At 33.6% G+C, this 22,254-nt stretch overlaps 4 protein-coding genes across 4 annotated transcripts; 2 read left to right on the top strand and 2 right to left on the bottom strand.

Moving 5' to 3' along the window:
* Positions 1–247: 247 nt before the first annotated feature.
* Positions 248–6,060, bottom strand: Tsp_00364 (putative DEAD/DEAH box helicase). The gene is made up of 20 exons (XM_003376205.1): positions 6,031–6,060; positions 5,857–5,996; positions 5,604–5,762; positions 5,480–5,546; positions 5,251–5,426; positions 4,923–5,097; positions 4,373–4,532; positions 4,176–4,331; positions 4,040–4,119; positions 3,376–3,501; positions 3,144–3,294; positions 2,761–2,933; positions 1,894–2,025; positions 1,715–1,825; positions 1,461–1,658; positions 1,222–1,385; positions 976–1,135; positions 753–915; positions 577–690; positions 248–417 (listed from the first exon to the last, which is right to left on the bottom strand). Exons 1-20 carry the CDS (start codon positions 6,058–6,060, stop codon positions 248–250), a joined length of 2,805 nt encoding a protein of 934 aa, XP_003376253.1.
* A 1,338-nt stretch (positions 6,061–7,398) lies between these two features.
* On the top strand, positions 7,399–9,535 carry Tsp_00365 (eukaryotic translation initiation factor 2 subunit 3). The gene is made up of 4 exons (XM_003376204.1): positions 7,399–8,130; positions 8,636–8,792; positions 8,859–9,403; positions 9,446–9,535. The coding sequence occupies exons 1-4, from the start codon at positions 7,399–7,401 to the stop codon at positions 9,533–9,535; spliced, it is 1,524 nt and encodes a 507-aa protein (XP_003376252.1).
* Positions 9,536–11,081: 1,546 nt separating this feature from the next.
* Positions 11,082–14,531, bottom strand: Tsp_00366 (conserved hypothetical protein). The gene is given in 8 exon segments (XM_003376203.1): positions 11,082–11,326; positions 11,338–11,496; positions 11,666–11,693; positions 12,837–12,910; positions 13,166–13,189; positions 13,261–13,294; positions 14,333–14,478; positions 14,501–14,531. The coding sequence occupies 8 exon segments, from the start codon at positions 14,529–14,531 to the stop codon at positions 11,082–11,084; spliced, it is 741 nt and encodes a 246-aa protein (XP_003376251.1).
* Positions 14,532–17,625: 3,094 nt separating this feature from the next.
* Positions 17,626–22,100, top strand: Tsp_00367 (conserved hypothetical protein). The gene is made up of 12 exons (XM_003376202.1): positions 17,626–17,710; positions 18,081–18,157; positions 18,217–18,371; positions 18,719–19,022; positions 19,082–20,009; positions 20,067–20,719; positions 20,807–20,940; positions 20,990–21,106; positions 21,190–21,311; positions 21,608–21,629; positions 21,711–21,930; positions 22,008–22,100. The coding sequence occupies exons 1-12, from the start codon at positions 17,626–17,628 to the stop codon at positions 22,098–22,100; spliced, it is 2,910 nt and encodes a 969-aa protein (XP_003376250.1).
* The last annotated feature ends 154 nt before the right edge of the window (positions 22,101–22,254 follow it).

Below are 22,254 nucleotides of genomic sequence, written 5' to 3'. Positions count from 1 at the left end.
CTGTAATTGTGAAGCTCTGAAAAATAAAAACAAATTTCACCTCCCTCAGTGACAACAAATCAATACTGCATTGGAATATTTGTTATTTGAAATCCAATATATTGTTGTTAATTAAATCCATTGAAATCAACGATGCTCTCGTGTTTGGAAAGCAAAATGCTAAATATTCTTATTTAAATTAAAAAAAACAGTATTTAATGAACATCAAAAACTTTATTAGGAAACATTTTCATTTTGCTCAACGATTTCAAACACTATCTCGGACGAAAAACATTTTCAATTCACGAATAAAGCAGATTTCGATGCTTCTTTCTTCCAATTTCCTTTCTGCTTGCTTACCAAATTCAACTTTCAAATATTTCTCTTTTGTAACTTCATATTTCACAGTAAATAAAATGATGAAATGTAAAATTTCATCTTCAAAAAATATCAAATTTCAAGTATAATAAACTTTTTGAATTCTGAATAATAACATAATATGATGAAATATCAATCAAAACAATATAACAATGCATTTAACAGAATATACACATCACAAATATAAACTTGCTGCAAATATTATATCTCTCTTCATACAAGAGCAAGCATTATTAAATTTAGCTTCCAAATCTTCATTTCCCATGGCTTTTGCTGCCGATGCCATTTCTCGCAACAATTCTTCCAATCGTCGTATGCACCTTATAATGCTTCCTAGAAAAAAATAAATAACGTTGAAAAAAAGATTAATTAACTTCTTTTTTGAGAAAGATTACCTTCGAAAATAGTTGTCATCCCCGTGATTTTGGAAAAACTTTCTCCCAAGCACCAGGCGTGAACAACCTGCATCATGTAAGGCTTAAAACTTTGCAAATAATCCGTTTCGTCTATTTCTAAATTCGCCTCAAGTGTAGCCTGTGCAACACGCTTTGCTATCTTCTACAATGGAAAATTCAGACTTTTTTAAAAGAAAAATTGATGCATTATTTATAAAGATACATGTAGAGAATTAAGCAAATCTCGAAATTCTGGAGGCAATTCTGCAGATTCTACTTTCTCTTGACAAACGAAACATGACAACAGTGATGCACATTTTTCAGCCGATAATTCATTAAAAATACCCTCGAAAAGCATTTCAGTCAGCAACAATTCATCCGCCCTAAAGATCAAACAAATAAACTATTTATATTTTATAAAAAGAAAAATCACACAATTATTTAAGCATCATTTATAATTAATATTTACACGCTTATTTCGCAAGCTACTCGTCCTTTCAATGTAATCACATCTTGCTTGGTTGCATATCCAAGAGCTCGCAGTACACGTTTACGGCGGTGCAGTTCATCCAGATGCATCAAATTTTTTGTATTTTTCAAGTTTTCATTCGCTTCATTCCACTTATTCAGCAACTAAAATTGAATATTACAATTATAATGAAGTATGCGTGATACTGTTGACAAACAAATTAAAAAAAATAATTCAACCTGTTGTTTTTCTTCATATTTTTCCAAATAATCTTCAAATAATGGATCTTTAGTGATATCCATTTGCTCTATTGATGACTTCAGTAACTCCACCCGATTGTGCATTTCAATAAATTCTTCATCATTAATTTTCATGTCTTTTATTGGATCAAGTAATGGAATACCGCCTTCTGATTCCGGAAAACGTCTTTTCACCTCCTGAAAACAATTCTTCATCAAGAGCAAATTCTTCAATAAATAAACTAATGCCATACTGTCAGTGTATTCAAAACTGAATTCTTGGAATCATCATTTTTCAAGTCAATCGGATACCGTACTCGAATGCTACTAATTTTACTTATGCAGTGCAACAAAATGGGCACAATCTGGAGAAATTTTGTTGAATTAGAAATGAAAAAAAAAGAAAAAACAATATTCGAGATAAAAATTTTACCTCAATCTTGGCTTTTTGTCCAGGAACGGCGGGTCTCAAACACTCAATATCTCCCTTGCCTGTATAAGAGGCATTCGAAACAGGCAACAAAACATCGACGACAAATTCCGGATTCACTTCCAGATTTTTTCGCTAAACAATTAATTTTGCAAAAAACAAACAATATTCTGATCAAACAACACTTTTTATACGTACTTTGCAATAAATTTTTCGAAAATTAATCAATACACCCCATCCAAAAACGTCATGTTGTGTTCTGATCTAAAATCACACCAACAAATTAATTACCAGTAATTACCATCAACTAGTATAACCAAGTGAAAAGCAGCAAAATTTTTAAATAATAAATGTACAATGGACCCTGGTTACTACGAACACGAAAAATGTTCATTTCACAGAGGAGTAGCAATGAATGAATGTTTCAAAGGCAGACACGTCGACAAATAATTTTTCATGCTAGAAGATTTATATTACTTTTGAAAATGCGCTAAACGGCATTTCACACGTCATTATTATTATTATTGCTTTGCTTACATAAATCCAAATTATAGTTTTTTTGATATTATTGAATGCTGTGTGCGTCCTCAACAAAATTCTCACTTAGTCAAGTGAATCGAAGACAGATTGCGCGATACGTGACGCTGCGCTTGAACTAATCGCCTGATTTTCAAGCTCAATAATGCTTTTGAAAAAAAAAACTGCTCGTATTAAAAGGGAAATTTGTTTTAAGCAGAGCTTGGTGTTCGCTGGAACAAAACGCTTGAATACTATTAGATATGTTAATTTTCCTACTGTAAAAACTGTTCGTCTTAACCAGAGTCCACTGCTTATTACTTTTGAAATAACAAACGCAACAACTTTACGTACATGCAAAAGACGTCCCGGCAATAAAAATGGTGCAATGTAATTGGCCTTGGTAATGTATGCCAACATTTTTTCTTGCAACTTTTCAATATCTTTTTTTACGTTCACATATCCCAAAAGTTCATTCTCTTTTGTCACGATTACATTCTCAAATTCCATGCGTATCTTCTCCGCTTCTAAAATCACATTTGTACATTATACACTTTTTCAAATAAAAATCTCACTACATTTCAAAGCTGAATAAATAAATGGATAAAATAAAAGAAAAAACTGCAATCCAATTATACATGAACAACATTTAAAACAAAATAATAATTCAATATAAACTACAAGAACATAGATGATATTAACGTTTAGAAATGTTTGTTCACAGAAAAAAAACTCACTTTCATATAACGCTGGCATAGTACTATATTTTTGAAATTGAAAAAATGAACGTTCCAACATAAATTCAGGATTAATGCCTTCAACACGGAAAAGGTTCAAAACCATGTTGTAAGTTAGGCGAAATTCTGAATTTAACGGATCAGCGTCGCCCTGCAAGCAAATTTTCAGAATAACTCACCAACTATCTTCTTCAGAATATTTTTGCGCTCAAATGAAACAAATTGTGCTTACTTTGATAATGTTTTTAGCAATATCGGCTCCAATTGAGCTTTCAAGAACTAAAATCACAACACCTCTCTTATCAAGACCACGTCTTCCAGCGCGTCCAGACATTTGAATATATTCCCCGGATGAAAGCTATATACAGAACAAGAAAAAAATAATTTACAACAAACAACTAATTATGAAAATTCATGATTCAATGCTTTTTTTTCTAAAACTAAAAGTTGAACAGTTTAATTAAATCATTGCAATTATATTACCCAACGATGAACTTTGCCGTCAAATTTGCGAACGGCTGTAAATAAAACAGTCTTCGCAGGCATGTTCAAGCCCATGGAAAATGTCTCCGTAGCAAACAAAGCCTAATATAAGTTTGTTCAAAATAATGAAAAATAAATTCAACAAAAAAATCAGTATTCTTGCCTTTATCAAGCCTTCCGCGAACAAAATCTCAATCACTTCTTTTATAATTGGCAACAAACCAGAGTGATGAATTCCAATACCATTTTTCAAAATTGGCAACAATGATTCTATCTACAAAATGCCTTGTTTGTACTTCGGTTTTCATGGATAAAAAGATTTCACATAAAGCATCATAAATATCATAACATTCAACAAATTCAATTACTTATTATAATTGTTAATAACAAAAAGTAAAAATAAAAAAACCAACTTGCGGCAGTTTGCGGTCTTCTTCTGATAATAATGCAATGGCATTGCAAAAGACATCTTGAATTAAAAGTTTCTCTCTAGCTAAAGCATTTGAATAATGGCAAAATGATAAATTGAAATTTACAAAATTAACATACAGTCAGTTAAATCTAGAGAGCTAATTTCCATGGCCTGTACTTCGCACTCTTTGCGACTGAAACTAAAAACAATAACTGGAGACAATTGCCTTTCCATGATCAATCGGATCAATTTGTGCAAAGCCGAACCAGCTAAATAAAAATTATTTCCAGATTCTAAAATTCCAACAAAAAATTATTCATTTTAAACAACAAACTTTGCACAACGCCCCCTTTTCGGCCACGTTTATCGGTGGAAGTCAGTGAAGCGCCTTTGCCAATTGTTTTCATCGCTTGTTGGAAGCGCTCTTCCAAAAATTCGCCATTTTCATTCAAAACCAAATAGATTCCATCCCCTCCGGCAGGATAAACATAATGCTGCAATGGTACTGGTCGAAATTCCGTACTAATTACGTGACAATTTTGTTTGTGCAAAAAAGTGATCCATTCGGCAAACTGTGATGCATTTGGAATAGTTGCAGACAAAAAAATGTAACGAACACTATCTGGAAGCAAAATAATCGACTCTTCCCATACAACACCTCTTTCTTGAAAAAAATAAAACCATTAAATACAATCTATATTGCACAACTAATACAATTATTAAAAAAAATTAAATACCTTTGTCTCGCATGTAATGAATTTCGTCAAATATCACCCATCCAACTTCTCGAAGCAATTCCGAACCACGGTAAAGCATGCTTCGCAAAATCTAAAAACCAGAAAGATAAAACAATTTATTTGCATAAAACTGATTTTCAAACAAACCTCTGTTGTCATGACAAGGCAACTGCCGGATGGATTTATCGTCACATCACCAGTAAGTAAACCAACATCTGAAAATTTCTGACAAAGTTCACGATATTTTTGGTTGCTCAATGCTTTAATTGGAGAAGTATAAACCACTCTCTGCCTTTCACGGAATGCCAAAGAAATAGCATATCTATAATTAAAAGAAAAAGGTTTTCAAAATATTGCAACTATTCAGCAACATAATTACAAAAATAATAATACAATTTCAATATTTCAAAAATATTCAGCAAAAAAATGCACAACATTTATGAAAATCTAAAGAAAACTCTTTCAGGAATCTTACAGTGCAACAACTGTTTTTCCTGATGAGGTATGAGCAGACACGAGTACTGACTCTCCATGTTCTACACACGCAATAGCTTCTTTTTGAAAACTATCCAATGGAAATGGAAATTCCAATGCTGTGTATGAGGCAAGTGGTGCTGGAGCAACGTAAGTGTGATTAGGAGGCACCGCAACCTGAAAAATAATCCTCATCAGCAACTGATTAAATTTACTGTATGGCAAATAACCTGATGAATGCAACCAACCGCCGGAAGAGATAAAATCTGAACTCTTGGAATTTCGCGAAAACTTTTCCTTAAAAAAATTATTTACTCTATGAAAAAGCATGAATTGTTGAAAGTTATATGTTACTCGAAACTGATATCCGCATCTTTCTTCGATTCTTCTTTGACACTCGTTTCAGCGCTTATTTCCACAATTTCAGACTCTACAGTAATTTCAGGCTCTTCAACTTTAGGTTCTTCAATTTCGGCTACAGCTTTCTCTAACTGACTTAACAAATGCTTGGCTCTAAAATTTATAATCATTTCAAAATTAGTCCATTGCATAAACTGTCTTCAATTCTTCCTTAAATAAATAAAATATGAAAAAATCGTCTATCAACCTTGATTCATTGTCGGTAATAATCTGTTCTTCCACATCTTCCATTCGTCGTTTTTTCTGAGCTCTACTATTATCTTCGAATTCATCACCAAAAATATCAAAAATGTCTTCTTCTTCCATATTTACTGATGCAATAAAAAGCTAAAATATATTTTCAAATATACTGAGCAGTAACATTTTTTTCATATTCAATTGTAAATAGCATTTGACTGTAATGTTAACAATATTTAGTGTTGACTAAAGTTATAGGCAATTATAAATAAATAAAAGATAAATTTATACGCATAAATTTGTTTTTCAAATGATAAACCCTGGATTAAAAGTAAATTCTTCATGTTTAATAAATACCAAACTGTTCTAGGATAGCGTTTTTCGACATAATCAAGTAGAGATAATTAATTATGCCAGTGAAATTTAAATCATCATTTAGCGATTATATTTATTTAATAAATAAAATATGAATATACTATAAAGTAAAAATACATAAATTAAAAATTATCAAAAACATGTTTTGAAGCAACGTACTACCTGTACTTACAGTATGAAAAATGATATTAAAGTCATCATAAAAATATCAATGTATTACATAAACAGTGAATACAGCTTAGGTAATAGCTGGCCATTCTTTACAATAATAAATATTTATCAAATTTATCCCTTTGTGAAATTTAGCAAATTCGTTTGCATTTAGCAATTTAAATTTTCATTTTATAGGATATGATAGCTGTTAACCAATTTGCAAGATGCCACTTATAAATTGATTACATTTGAAGTAAATTTATAGCTAAAGTTGACAAAATATTTACTGAATGAAAATGAAGCTTAACGTGCGTTGTGGAGTTTAGTAACAATTTTAGGGAATGCCTGTCACGAGTTGATTTGGAACATGTGAGATTGGATTTTCACATAAGTGGATCACACATCAAAGCTAAAGAATCGAAAATAAAAGATGCATTTTTATACACTTAATTTAACCATTTGGACATTTACAATAACAATGTCACAAACAATGAATAAATTCATCTATTTGTTAACAACCACGTTTACATTACATACAAACTGATACCACAATGAGCTTCCTTTATAATATTTTTACATCTTTAAATGACATTTATTGACCATGAATATAAAAATGTATTTCCATTTATTACACCTACAGTCTTCAAAAAACTGTACAATCTTATGTGTAAAAAATAAAATTATCCTGTGTTTTCCATGCACTCATTTGGAAGAGAATATAAAAAAGTGTAGGCCAGTGATTAAGATAAGAAAAATTCTTAAAATTTTAAAACGGACTAATTACACAGCTATTACATTTTGCAATATTCTTATAGCAATAATGGAACTGGATGTTTATCAATATTTTAAATATTAAAGAAGCTATTTTTTGATTTTTTATAGTTGTATTTTTTCATCTACGATTTCAGAAATTTGTACTTGAACGTTTGTTTACTGTAATATTGTGTCGTAATGTTTGGTGATTTATTTGAGAATTTCAGTTCTGCTTATTGTGTAGTAGTGCTCAAATCAACCTCGGCTGGAAATGGTATCTGAAAGTAGCGAAGTTAATGGTGTCTCTAAAGAAAAAAATGAAGTTGAAGAACAAAAAGCGGATTGTCTTGCTGTTCAAGACTTGACGAAGCTTAGAATTGAAGATCTGACTCCTCTGACGCCGGAGGTAATTAGCCGACAGGCGACAATCAATATTGGAACTATTGGTCACGTCGCTCACGGAAAGTCTACTGTGGTTAAAGCGCTCAGTGGTGTGCAGACGGTTCGTTTCAAAAACGAACTAGAAAGGAACATCACAATCAAGCTCGGCTATGCGAATGCAAAAATTTACAAATGCGACGGTGAAGACTGTCCACCACCGGGATGCTATCGTTCAGCTGGAAGCGCCCAGCCTGATACATTTCCATGTGATAGGCCAGGATGTAAAGGAAATTTCCAGTTAGTAAGACATGTCTCTTTTGTGGATTGTCCTGGTCACGATATACTGATGGCTACAATGCTTAACGGCGCCGCTGTGATGGATGCGGCGTTGCTGTTAATCGCTGGAAATGAATCTTGCCCTCAACCTCAAACTAGTGAACATTTAGCTGCAATTGAAATCATGCGTTTGCAGAATATTTTGATATTGCAAAATAAAATTGACATCATCAAAGAAAGTCAAGCTCGTGAGCAGCATGAGCAAATTCTGCGTTTCATTCAAGGCACAATTGCCGAATCTGCTCCAGTTGTCCCCATCTCAGCACAGTTGAAATATAATATTGAGGTAACCCTTATTTTATTTTCTGAAGAATATTTTTTTGCATTGGTTTAGTGTTTATCTATAAGCATATATAAATTTTACTTTACGATAATAATGTAATTATAATACTAGTTTTGTTAATTCATTTGATAAATTATAAGCAATAAATTATTTCATTATGTGGGCTGATTGTGCACTTGGACTCCTGTCCAGTAGAGAACTATTAAACAAATGGTTTATCCATTTGTAAATAGAAATAAAGCTATCAGTGGCTGTAGCATTGTTTCATTTGCAGAATAAGAAAATAATTTACGTTTAGTTGATTTCTAAAATTGAAATTGATAATTATAGTAGAAAATCCGCGCATGTTTACAATAATATTTTAACAAAATTATTTAATACAGCCTTCAGTTAAGCGGTACGCATCAGTGTTTAATTAATGGATTCCAATACAGCATTGCACTATAAATTTGATTTGATAATTTGCTATTTGATATAAAATATGTTGTGAATTATTATATTTTTTAAGGTTATTTGTGAACATATTTGCCGAAAAATTCCCGTGCCATTGCGTGACTTCAGTTCTCCTGCTCGTTTGATTGTTATTCGTTCTTTTGACGTGAATAAACCCGGTTGTGAGGTGCACGAACTGAAAGGAGGTGTAGCCGGTGGAAGTATATTGCGAGGTGAATTTTTCAATATCGAAAAATAATAATTCCCCAGACAGGAAACATATTATATATTTTTTTAAGGTGTTCTTCGAGCGGGTCAAGAGATCGAAGTGCGTCCAGGGATTATATCGAAAAGTAGTGATGGAAAATTGACTTGTCGACCAATATTTTCTCGGGTCGTTTCGTTGTTTGCTGAATCCAATGAATTACAGTATGCGGTTCCGGGAGGCTTGATTGGCGTTGGAACAAAAATCGACCCGACGTTGTGTCGTGCTGATCGTCTGGTTGGTCAGGTGCTCGGGGCTGTGGGCACGTTGCCGGATATTTATACAGAAATCGAGATTAGCTATTTTCTGCTTCGACGCCTGCTAGGCGTGCGTACCGAAGGTGACCGGAAAGCTGCGAAAGTGCAAAAATTGGCGAAAAATGAAATTCTCATGGTGAACATCGGTTCATTGTCCACTGGTGGTCGAGTGATTGGCGTGAAAAGTGATCTGGCCAAAATATCACTGACCAATCCCGTCTGCACTGCAGAGGACGAGAAGATCGCCTTGTCCAGGCGTATCGATAAACACTGGCGTCTGATTGGTTGGGGAAAGATTCGGCGCGGTGTGACCATCAAGCCTGTTGGTCCTGACGAATGAGTCAACGGTTTCTTTTTTTCTTAGTTGTTTTTTCCTGCATACCAGCATTATCATGATGCAAAAGAAGATGATAATAATGCTAATGACGATCAGGATAATATTTCATGTGGTTAAAAATGAAAAAAATGAAGAAAATCATAACAAGATTTTTCAGCATTGAAATTGAATTATTATTATTATTATTATCGCTCAGAATGCGAACAGTTTATTATGAAATAAATTAAGTAGTGGGAAACTTTTGTTGATTTTTTTTGTAATTTAATTGTTTTTTGGATTGTTGTTGTTAGTGTAATTTACTTTTTTGCATAATGCTTCATGAATATTTAATTTAAAATTTATTTTATTGCTGATTCTTGGTTTAATTTTATTCGTTTTTCATTGAATGAATATATGAAACATGAAGAAAAAATTATTATGACTGATAAACTGCAACTATTCTACCCATTTTTATTATTCACTATTGAATAAATGATTGACTAAGATGCATTTCATTGCGAAAGCAAGCAGATGAAAAATCCTATATTTCTTGAATAACTAAAGTAATTTTAAAAAAGTATATTGTAATCTGAACAAGTGAATGAGTTTTTCGAATTATTGGTATGAAATGATATTACCGTTTCACAGTCCAATATCAGATTTATTATTTAATTATTCATAAAGTGAGCATTTAAAACGGTCGTAATTTTTATGTACGATGTGTAAAATAAATAAATATCAAAAGAAACTGAAAATATTATCATTATTATATTTCACTAATCAACCGAAAGAAATGAAAATATCCCTTGGGATGCACTGTTCTCCACTCTTGACGTCTGTCTCATTCAGCTTGGTTTGCATTTTCTGAAGCAAGTTTCTTTTCTTCAACAACTGCTCTAGTAATGATGTGAGTAAGTTTTACAAAGTGACAAAAAAAATTTTTTTATTTAATGCATCTTTAAATAACTTATTCCATTCTTTTGAACACTTTGATTTTCTTTCAAATTTTAGGTAGATTTTTTGCCCTTCTACTGTAATAAAAAGCATTTCTTAAATTATCATGTGTGTTGAGCAAAAAATTTTCTTTTCTTTTTGACTTTTTGTTGTTCAAAGTGTGTGAATTGCACGACTAACAGTGGCTGATATACGAGTAAAAACAGAATACTACTCTACAAGGGAAAAAAGAATAATCAAAAGCATAACTACTAAGAAAAATAAGCACTCTTTTTGGTTCGCAAAAATTACAATACAGCATTTTAGCGTATGACATATAGGTGTTAGGAGAATCCTCAGGGCTTCCTTTTGCTTGCAGATGTTCTGCCGTAGTCATTCATTCATGTGCGTTGGTCAATCTTCGTTTGTATTTTAGCGAATGTGAAAGCCGTTAATTCGACAGTGTATTATTCCAACACTTGCTTTACATTATTGAATCCTATCAGGGTTTTCATTCCATATGTGCTCGATTCCAAAATTTTAAATACATTCTTCATGTTTCCCTTTAAGCAATGCTTTTGTGAGAATGTCGGCAGTCATGAGTTTATTTGGTAGGCAGCACAATTCTACTTTCCTGCGTCGCATAACATCTCTAATAAAATGATGGCGGATGTTGATATGCTTCGTTCTCACATGAAAGATTGGATTTATTGCTGGTCTCTCTGCCCTCTGATTATCAATATGATATGAATCAACAGATGTGATTATCAACATCCAATGCTACCTTCTTACTCTCATCTGTAGTTTCATCAAAGAGTTGTCTCAGGTGTATTGCTTCTTCCGAAGCTTCTGACAACTCCATATATTCAGCTGCTGTGCCTGACAACGCTACGGTGTTCTGTTTCCTTGCTTCCCAGTTGACTGCTACGTTTATAAAAATGGAGATATATCTTGTATAGAACTTAAAATCATCATGATTTGCACCCCAATCAGCGACTGCAATTTACTGAGAGCGTGATCATCGTTTGTGAAAAGCAATCCATAATTTACTGTCTTTCTCAGACATCGAATTACTCTCTTTGTAGCCATCCAGTGCTGCTTCTTAAATTTCTCAATGAATTCGCTCGACATACTAACCGCAGACGCTCTGATAGGATATTCCGACACTTTTAATTACGATTTTTATTTTATTGATTTCAGTGTATGGTGAAATGCACTTTAGTTTTCTGCTATTATTTTTTTCTCTTTTAAATATTCTACAAATTATAGTTATTGGGGAGAAAATATGTTTCTTTGCAAAGATTTTTTTGTATAGATTTTGAATCTATCATTAACCATTGTTCAAAAACCAAAAAACTTTAAACTAAAATATAAAAATAAAGCACAAAGTAGATTCTTTGTAAAGTTTACAGGTTTGTTGCAACGTTTTGATATGAAAAATTTACATTATATTTTGTTGATTTATTTTCTACTTTAATCATTTGAAAAAATATTTTTAGATGACGTTGACAGCTTACTCTTCGATTTTTGATTTTTTATGATTAGCAAAGAATTTGTCTGATAGAAATTTCAAAACAGAAAAATGCATCACAAGAAACGTTTTCTGCAAAATTTATCCAGCTGTAAGTTCCGTGTTTAAATTTAATAACTTAATATAATGATGTTAATAATCATGACATGTTCAGTTATCTGAAGATTTAAAATCTTATCATCTAGTTTTTGCAGATTATAATTGTATAATTTTATGTATGTGTGTCTTTTACGAAGAAGTTAAAATTGAAGTCAATATCAAAGTTGAAACACGAATAACATGAGCAATGTTAAACGCGTTTTTACTAGTAACTAGTGTATTTCTCACACCTATTAATTAATTAATTATGACTGCTTATCGCTTAATTAATTAGTACACAAACTCCCGTATATGTTTAAAAAACAAAATTTTAGTCAATAGAAGCAATAAATCTAGCATTTTATAATTTAAAAGGTGTTATAATTATAAATTTTATCATTTTATAATTTAATTTAAAGGAGTCAATTTCAAAAAAGGGTCATTAATCAAAGTAAATATTTAATTTCACTTTTTGCTTTTAATTAATTCTCTTTAAATTTTACATGTATAAGATTTTTATCTAAATTTATAAAATGATTAAAGGAAAGGACATTTGAGAAAAGATATATAAATTTTTTTACACATTTCTTTTCTCCCCAATGCATTCATAATAAGAAATTAACATAGAGTAAATTACCGATAATAATTAACTGCAGTACATTACTAAATAATATATACTAAAAAGCAGTAAATTTAGATTAAAATTTTATTTTAATGTTAAAGCTCAATTTCATAAGTACATGAAAGTAATTTTTTAATGATTGTATTGTTTTGCAAATTATAGAAAAACGAATTACTCATTTAAATTCAAAATATAAAAATTAAAAATTGAAGCATGAAAAATAATTGTAATTGAAAAATGAAAAAGAAATAATTGTTATATAATGTATATCAAACAGGAATATCAACAATGTATATCTTGCAGAGAGTTTTCCTACAATCAGAATATGCAGCTGCGCCTGTAATGAAACCTTTAATTTATAATTAATAATGACAATGAATGGAGAGGATTTTTAAATGAAATAATGGCTTAGGTAATTGATAACTAATTACTGATTAATTATTAAATTAATTTAAAAGAATAATCAATTAAATATTAAGCTATCCGTTGAGCTTGTGTTGCATGCTTCAGTTCAACTGATCCTCTGCTCAGGTGAGTGTATAAATAATAGTGATAAATAATCTTTTAGTGAACATATATTTGTTAAATAAAATTAACTACAAACCTTGTAAATCAGTAGTAATAAAAACTAATACAAAATTTATAAAAATATTAAAAATATGTTGACATAGTTGACAGATTCAATTCTATTTATAATACTTTCTTTACACTCAATACGACAGTAAATTAGATACTACATATTTATTAAAATAAAACCAAGTTCTGGTTTTTAACTTATAAATAACTGTGACAGTTCCACTGCTATATATATAATGTGAAATAATTTTGATTAAATTAGAAGTTATAATGTCTGAACAATGAAAAATATACTTTTGCATTTTAAATTCCATTGTCATTTTGAGTATTTTAAATTTATTTTTATTTAATTATTCATAGCAAATATTTTCAAAAATAAATTTCAAAATATTCATAATAAAAACATTCTTCATAGTATGCAGTAAAACCTATTTTTGTTTGTTTAATAAGAGGTTCGAATTCAAATAATATTATTTTAATTTAACAGTATGCAATAATATTATTTTTATATGTAACTGCGTATTTCAAAATATGAGATAAATCAGATTAATTCAAAATTTTAGATACTAATTTGATTTTCTGAAAATAATAAACATATGTTTGAACTGCATATTATATTTCTATACAAAATTTTATATTTATTTAAATTAAACACTATTTTTTAAGATGGATAATAAGTCATTCAATATTTCTGATTTGGCAAATCAAAATGGAAAAACAGTGCAGCCTCACGGTGAACATGATACATCGATAGACTACACTATAATGTGCTTATCAATACTTGCAGTTATTGTAAATGCCTCCTTGCTGTTTTCAATGTACAAAAATAATACAATGAGGAATCGAATATTCATAACAGGTATCAATTTTCATTAGCTTTTATACAAATGAGAAATTTTTTTCTAAAAGTACAATTTCAAATAAAGCTAAATGTAAATTCCGTATAAATGACTTTTAGAATTACAGGAGATTTTGAATTAATTTCTTTATGCATAAAATTATGAAATTTCTAATCATTAGTCAAAAACTTTTATAAACATTTTTAAGCATTCAAAATCTTAATGCAGAATTAATTTTTTTGATTATTTCATTAAAATTTTATTTTAGCATACGCTATTGGTACAAGCACAACAGGACTTGCTTTTGCTATTGGTTATTATTATAGAATTATTAATCATGGTGTACGATTTCAAACTACAAGCCTGCGCATATGCATGACAAAAACTCCACACATTTCTCTATATGTTGTTGGTGATACTCTTATGGCTATATCAATTTTGTGCATGTCTGCTGAACGACTTTTGTCAGTGCATTTGGCAATGCATCTTCGCCATTTAAATTCTAAAATACATTTATTGCTAACTGTTACTACATTTCTTTGGCCAACTATTCATTTGTTAGCAGTTTGGTTTAGCATCGCTGATCCAAAACATTGGAATTCAAAAGTTCCCGCAGTTTGCTTTTTAAGAACCACCGTGCCAAAACGCATGTACGCAGTTCACAATTTTATAAGTTGCATTTCTGGGGCCGTCAGTGTTGTTTTTTTAATAACTGCTGTTCTATGTGTTCATTACAGAAAAGCTAAAGCAGCTTCTGTTCGGTCAGTGCAGGTAAAACGAGAAGCAAAGATAATGAGGAATACAATTTTAATAGTTTTCTTCTCTTTCTTTATGATAACCGTGCCAACAATTGTGCACCTCATATGGCTTTATTATCCCAAGTTAATTCTACATCCAGAACTTTCATGGGTATTCTATGTCAGCAGTTTGTCTATTTACGCTGCTGTTTATTTACTTTTGACTGCAAAATGCTGCTCAACATTTTCGAAGCATTTCCACTTGCATCATCGAAGCACAAATGCGATCAGTACTATTGTTATACAACAATAAATTTGTAATTATTCCACAAAATGGGACTGTTGCAGGCAAAGTCCGCTGTCATGAGAACACCGGAAATTTACAACATAAAAAGACAATCCTTGCTTTCACAAATTATATATCAGCCAGATAAATATTTTGAAAAAAACTGCTCATGAAATCTAAAACACATCTACTATTACCAATACAATCAAGATTTTAATCTGCTTTAGCTATATAATAATATAAACGTATCATAAAATGCAATGCAAATAGCCATAACCACTGAATTGCGCATGACCATTAGTTGAAACGTCCGATACGCTTTCTCTTTAATTTTTTAGTAATAAGTAGGATATTGCGAATCAATGATAAATTTTATTTTAATCCTATTTAATTATTTTTTGAAAACTGTATGTTACTGAGATCATTATTAGTAAATAAAAAATAATGTAGCTATTTAAAAAATGCCTAACGCATAGTTTATGGCAGTGGTTCTCATAGTGTGAATCGCGACCCACCAGTAGGTCGTGAGCAGTTATTGGGTAGGTCGCGTAAAATATTAAAGTACGGGAGTAGTCTTTATTTTTGTTAAGAGAGTTTTACTCATTGAAAATTGTTGGGTGAACAAGTAAGCTGTGATTCAGTTACTGATGACCTGAGAATCACTATTTCTGTCCAGCTTCTCACAGCACGCAGATGCTGTCTGTACCAGCATATCCACAAAAGCAGATGGAGAATTAATCGATTTGTCAGAAGATTCTTCGTTTAAAGTCAGTTTTGATAGTAAAACATCAACACAGTTTTGACTATTAATTTAAAACACATATCCAACTGTTTCCACTGCAGCATCAAAAGTGCTGCTTCCTTTTACTACTTCCTACTTGTGCAAAATTGGATTTTCAGCAATGAATGGAATTAAAAAGCAAATTTCATAATAAGCTACAATTATCCAACATCTTGCAAATAAAACTAACACGTGTTAGTGTGGACGTCGAAGAAGTCATCAGTCAAAACAGAAAACAAGCCCACTGTTCGCATACACCTCATTATGCATTTGACAAATATTCTTATACATTTTAATTAGGCTTGTTCATTAAAAAATTTAAAGTATTAAACTAATATTTTTTATTTAACCCCTCTTGCCTTTTAAAATATGCATTGTAAGCAGGCGGGTTGCGAAAAATTACCGTTTTTGATAGTGGGTCGCAACCCAGAAAAGTTTGAGAACCACTGCTTTACATGAAAGCCATTTTCAACCAAATTCAACGTAAATACTTTACGAATCTGCAAGCTGATGTAATAAAATTTTTCATAATATTGACGGCGGGATACAGCTGTGCGCGAATTTCAGGGGCAGATTTACTAAATTTGCAGTATTTAAGGTTGCAGCTATTAAAAAGGAACTGTAAAATTCAACTTCCATGGTATTATTTACAAGAAAGCCATTTTCAACCGAATTCAGCGTAAATACTTTACAAATCTGCGACTAGACCACTTCCGCTTAGCATTTGAACTGAAGAAACAAAACCTGGTTAAAAACATGTGTCAGCTTTTTCTTTTGTAATGAAATTTTTTCACAAAATTGGAAAGACATTAATACTCAGATTAGGATGCACATGATTTCCATCACTCGGTATTGTCCAACCAACTCAGATATATATTTTAACTGGACAGTTCTTTCCCAATGTCAGTATGTTTAACTGACAGTTATTTTATCTCATTCCATAAATTACATTAAAAGTTTTTCATTATATAGGAATCGAGCGTTATAAAGCGTTATTATATGGGAATTGAGCTCCAGTATATAAAATACGCTTTTCTATGCCTCACAATGGCAGTATGTTACGCCTTCCGTGACGTCTGCTGTAAAAAATTTTCTGTAAAATAGTATCCTGACATGCCAGCGCATGTTATTTACAATGTGAATGTTACTTGCTTTAATTTTATTGCTAATGTATTTATTTTTGCATACACTAATTAATTACTTTGTACTGTTTCTTTTTTTACTGCCGAATAACTCTTTTATTCACACTGATATTGCAAAAACAACGGCATGAACGAAAATATTTAGCAGCGTAAATCAATAATCCGTCATAAACATACTAAAATGACAAAACTGAAGCAGCGTTAGTCATCAGGGTGGTCTAACGGGATGTTATGAAATAAAACAGAAAATATTTCACTATCCAAAAAATTATTTTCATAGGATCCTAGAGTTCTTTATCTGCCCCGAATATGCCTCAATTTATGTGCTATCAGAATAATTAAACTTAATTTATTTCAGTTAATTTGTTCATTGTTTATTTATGCTTATCAGTGTATTTTCGTAACATTATCTACTAGTGTAGTTTCATTTTCCATTTTTATTTAATTTTTGTTTTCAATGTTAAACTTTATTTTTTTTAATTTCTACAGTATGAATATGCATGTTGCAGAAGTTTCGGCAAGTTCAGGTTTATATTCTACTTAAACAAAATGTTTTTCGAAACATCGCATTTTTTAAGTTTTACATCTGTTTTTTGCATTAGTATATAGTCTTGATATTTCAGTATTAGTACATGTTTGTGAATGAATGCACAGTTGAATTTCATATTTCTACTTGTTTATTCATATTGCAGGCTTTGCAGCAATGAGCAAGACGTCGAATACGTATTTAGAATATTACATTGAAAATAACTGCATTGATGATCTGCGATGTGCTGTTGAAGTTGACGGTAATTGTAATTTTCAACTAAGATGTGATTTATTGGATTTGTAAAGTGTTAAGTTATAAAAGTCGAGTTCCGTAAAAATGATCACATTTTTTTGAAGATCAGTGAAAGTTATGCTTTGTTTTAAAAATTTATTTTTTGAAGATCTTCATTTAATGATAATTTGATTTGATGACAGAAAATTTTATGGGAATCAGTTTAGTTTAGTTTTCAATGTTCATTTGAAAATGACTAAATTAGCTTTTACTGAGAATGTTTGATTTCAAATCTCTCAATTACTTCTAAACTGTTGGTGTGCAGTGGTACGAGTTGTGCAAATATTAGTATGTAGTTATGTTGATTATACGATAAATGGAATTTTCCATACGTGCAGAGTCAGTTGATGTTAGGCATGCAGTTTTGAATAAAGTGGTTGCTCCATATGGTACGCTTTTGCATTATGCTACGAAGGTTATATTTATTTATTTGTGATGTGCTAATGAATGAATTGAATCGATGTTTACTTTCAGCTGGAGAGGATTGATGCGGTTCGTGTTTTGCTCAGTGAAGGAGCTGATCCGTCGGTTTTGAACGAAGAAGGGTTTTCAGCTTTTGATACTGCTCAATCAAAAGAAGTGAAATGTGTTTATTTTCAATATTTTTTCGAAATGATTGCTCAATCCAAGTAAGTTAGAATTTTCACCCGGCGAAATGTTTTTTTCAGTCGTTTAATTTTTAAATTTCAAATGATTTTACAAAGGGAAAAATTAATTTTATTTGGAAGCTATTTTTTCATATTTCTGTTTTGGGTTGAATCGAATTTCGCAACTGTTGAGCGCTGGTATCCCGTTGAATGTAGTCGACAATGAGACGAGCAAAAATCAAGCTGTTCACTGGGCCGCTTTGCATTCCAACGTTGATGTTGTCAGGTGAGATTTCGTGCTTCATTCGAGCAGAACAATAAATATTAGGGGAAATATTCTGTTTTGTGTTATTCTTGTAAAAAATGCTATTTTTTAAAAATCCATCAAGGTATCTTTGCGAATATGGCTTTTCTGTAAACGCACAAAACGCATCTGGTGATACGGCATTGCATTTGGCACTGTCGAGGGATGAGCCGGAAATTGTTCAATGTTTGCTCGACTTCAAAGCCGACCTGAGCATAAAGAACAACGCTGGTTTGGATTGTCGTCGATCAAATTCTACAGTTAGCGAGCAGCGGGATTTGTTTTCATCGTTCAACAGCCTCGACGACGACGACGTTGACAACGCTGACCAGCTGCCATCGTCGGAGCATCAATTTGCTGCTTCATCTCCCGAAGCCGAGGGGCAAATTGTAAATGCAAATTGAAAATAAAAATTATTCCGCTTGTGAATATTGTTTGGTTGTTCGAGGTTGTGGAGAATGGAATGGCCGTGGTGAACGGGCGTGGGTCGTGTGATTGGGCAGTTGACGAGTCGGGCGATGTTGTGCCGGACGAGCCGCATGATGAACAAAGCCGTCGAATACAGTCGGCGGCTTGGAAACTGTTGTCCAACGTGTGGCCGGAACCGCAGCTGACGAGAGTCCGTTTGGACGAATCAGACGGTTGTTCTTGTTGTTGTTTGCCCGAGGATTCGACCAATCACGGCTCGCAACAGCTCCAGTTGAACGTGTACTTCTATTCGTCCAGCGAAGTCGGCCACGGTCCACTGGTTGACCAGTGGCAGAAGTTGGTGCCGTTGTTCGAGAGTTGCGGTTTCCAGGTGCATTTCCAGCAGGCAGTGTTCAATGGTCAGTTTCCGTTCGAGGCGTCGGCTTTGGTGTGCGGCGTCTACGCCGGCCGGTTCCGACGCTGCGAAAGTTACCGTCTCAAAGTCGGCGGGCGTCGCCCGATCGAACTGATCAGTTCCGACCTGGCCGGCTTCAATGCCGGCTTGCGCACACTGGCGCAACTGTTCGTCAGGACGACGAGGATCGAGATTCCATCGCCCTGGTCACTGCCTCGCTTGTGCGTTGACGATTTCCCCAGTCGGCCTGTCCGGGCGGTGCTGTTCGACTTGGCCGGGTGTCGCGTCCCGACGGTCCAGACACTCCACGATACCGCCTCTCGGCTGGTCAGCTGGCTTAAACTCAACGTGCTGATGGTTCACTTCGAATGGCGTGTCCAAGATTCCAACCTCACTTTACCGTACACGTCGGCAGAACTGTTCCGCCTGCAGACAGCCTGCGGTCAGACGTTCGCAGATTTCCACTTGGTACCTAGTTTGGAAGTGAACTGCGAAGAAATTGGTCACCACCGGTGTACGGTGATGCTCAGTCAATTCTCTTCATTATTCAGCAGTGAGAATTTATAATTTGAATTGAATTTTGAACAGTTGTTTTTTTTATCGTTTAAAGCTAGCGACAGTGTTCACGTTGGGTCGAATTTGTGTCGTTGGATGCTGTCGAAAGGGTTGTCCAACTGGCAGTGGTTTTTCGAAAAATTCAGACGCATTTTCTGGTCCGTGGGCGAGCAAGCCGATTTGGAAAAAGTCCACCAGCTACCGCTGCACTGTGTGCTGATGTTGGACAAACCACTGATGGACACGGACCAGAAGCGGGCGGCGGTCGGTTTGCTCGACCACTCGGTCTGTTTGTGCCTGAGTGCTGGCGAGCCGGGCTTCGTCGCCGACAGCATCGGCAGCATGACGACCGACGGTGAGCTCGTCTGCAGCGCCTTCAACACCGCGCAAAACTGCGTTGGCCTGGTCGTCTGCGATTGGTCCGGCTGCGCCATTGGCTGCTCAGCCGTGGCGCCGGCGTTGCGCTACCTGCCGACCACCTATTTCCTGGGTCTAGCCTGGAACTGTCGCCAGCGACGAACGCCGGACCAACTGACGGACATCACCGCCCACGCATTTCTCGGTTCGACCGAGCTTGCGCCGCTGTTCCACGCAGCACTGGCTGTGGGCAAGGTCGAACGGGCGTTGTCACCGCTGTCTTCGAGGGCAGCACCAGTGTCGGCTATTGTGCAAATTTTATTGAACGCCGACTCTCTGGATTTGGACAACGTCTCTTTTAGGAGTTTCAAAGTAGCTTTTTTTTGATAAAAAAATGGGTTCCATTTTTATTCATATTTATATGTTTATTTTTAATAGAAAGCTCGAATTGAATTACAAGCGTCGTTAGATGGATTGGAGAATTTGAAAAGACACTGCGATTTCAACAACGATCAAACGTTGGCCTTGTTGGAAATGGAAGTTGTGCTTGATTTGACAATTCTCGCTTGCAGGTATTTTCTTCTTTTTTATTTTTCATTATTTACTATCTTTTATTTTTAGAATTGGTCAATCTTTGTGCATGCTTGGCACAAATCCTTCGCCTGCATACGGTTGCCAGATGATCAACGTCGGTATATCCAATTTATCGCCAACTGCTCGGACCGATTTAGCCAACAGGTAGGTTTACCTTCTTGTTCCTTTTCTTTTGGGTAAAGTGTCGAGTGCGACGAACATTATCCAAGTGTGTGCTGCTTTTTCAGATTATTAGAAATTAAAAGTCGATTTCAGCATGTTTGGCTTGGTCGCAATTTGGACACCACTTTGCCAGAGGTGATGAAAATGTTCAACAATCTGCTTCACAGCCTGCTGCCATCATCGATGCGTAAATTTCTCCATTCTGAATGAAAAAGTATTTTAAAAAAATTTCCCTTATGGTTCCGCGTTTTTATTGTTGTTTTGGGTGGGATGAAGATGTGTTGTTGATTTTTTGGAATAAATTCCACATTCATTCGTGTCGTTTGTATGCATTTCATTGCGTTGTTGTTTGAAATCCGCAATTTTAATACTTTCCAAATATGTTGCAGTTTTCTTTGCATTAAATTCATCTCATTCTCAAGTGATGAATAAAGTAGTTGCAGGGTTTTGTTGAAATGGAAAAATACCGACAACAATTTTTAGAACGTTGCGATGGAGTGAACAGGTAGGTCTGTTTTATTTGCATAGTTTGCAGACGTGCAAAAAGCAGCATGTGACGTTGAATTTGAAATCTGTTTTCATGCAGGTATAATCCGGATAATGTTGAATTTTTGGAAAAGTATGTTCGTGAACAATGCGACAAGCAGGGTGTCGACATGGAAGCCAATTTAACGTTGCTAAAGTTGTACCAGCTGAATCCCAACTTGTACAACGAAAGGATTGTGTGCAGAATATTTTTGAAATGCGTTATGGCACTGCCGTCCGCTGACATGGTATTAGCGAAGTGTCTTCTAGATGAGTATCGAGTTTGTGTTGATGATTTGCATTTTTTCGAATTATTATTATTTATTCATTTTTCAATCATCAAATTTAAATATTTCAGATGGAATCAGAATGTTTGAAAACCATTTGTGACATTTCTGCGCTGTTGGAAACGTGCAGATTCAAAGAAGCTTGGGTAAAAGAAGTCAACTGAATTGCTGTGATGATTATTTTATTTATTTTTAATTGAAATTTGTGCTTATTTGATCTGCAGCAATTGATTCGAAAAGAAGCTGATTTGGTTGATCTGGCGATCGGTTTCGAAGAGCACGTTCGACATTGTGTGCCATTTATTTTCTGCTTTTTTC

This window comes from Trichinella spiralis (genome assembly GCF_000181795.1).
Source record: "Trichinella spiralis strain ISS 195 chromosome Unknown Scfld4, whole genome shotgun sequence".
In the NCBI taxonomy this organism is placed as follows: Eukaryota; Metazoa; Nematoda; class Enoplea; order Trichinellida; family Trichinellidae; genus Trichinella; species Trichinella spiralis.
Note: the sequence above shows the minus strand (reverse complement) of the source record. Positions and strands in the feature narration are given on the sequence as shown.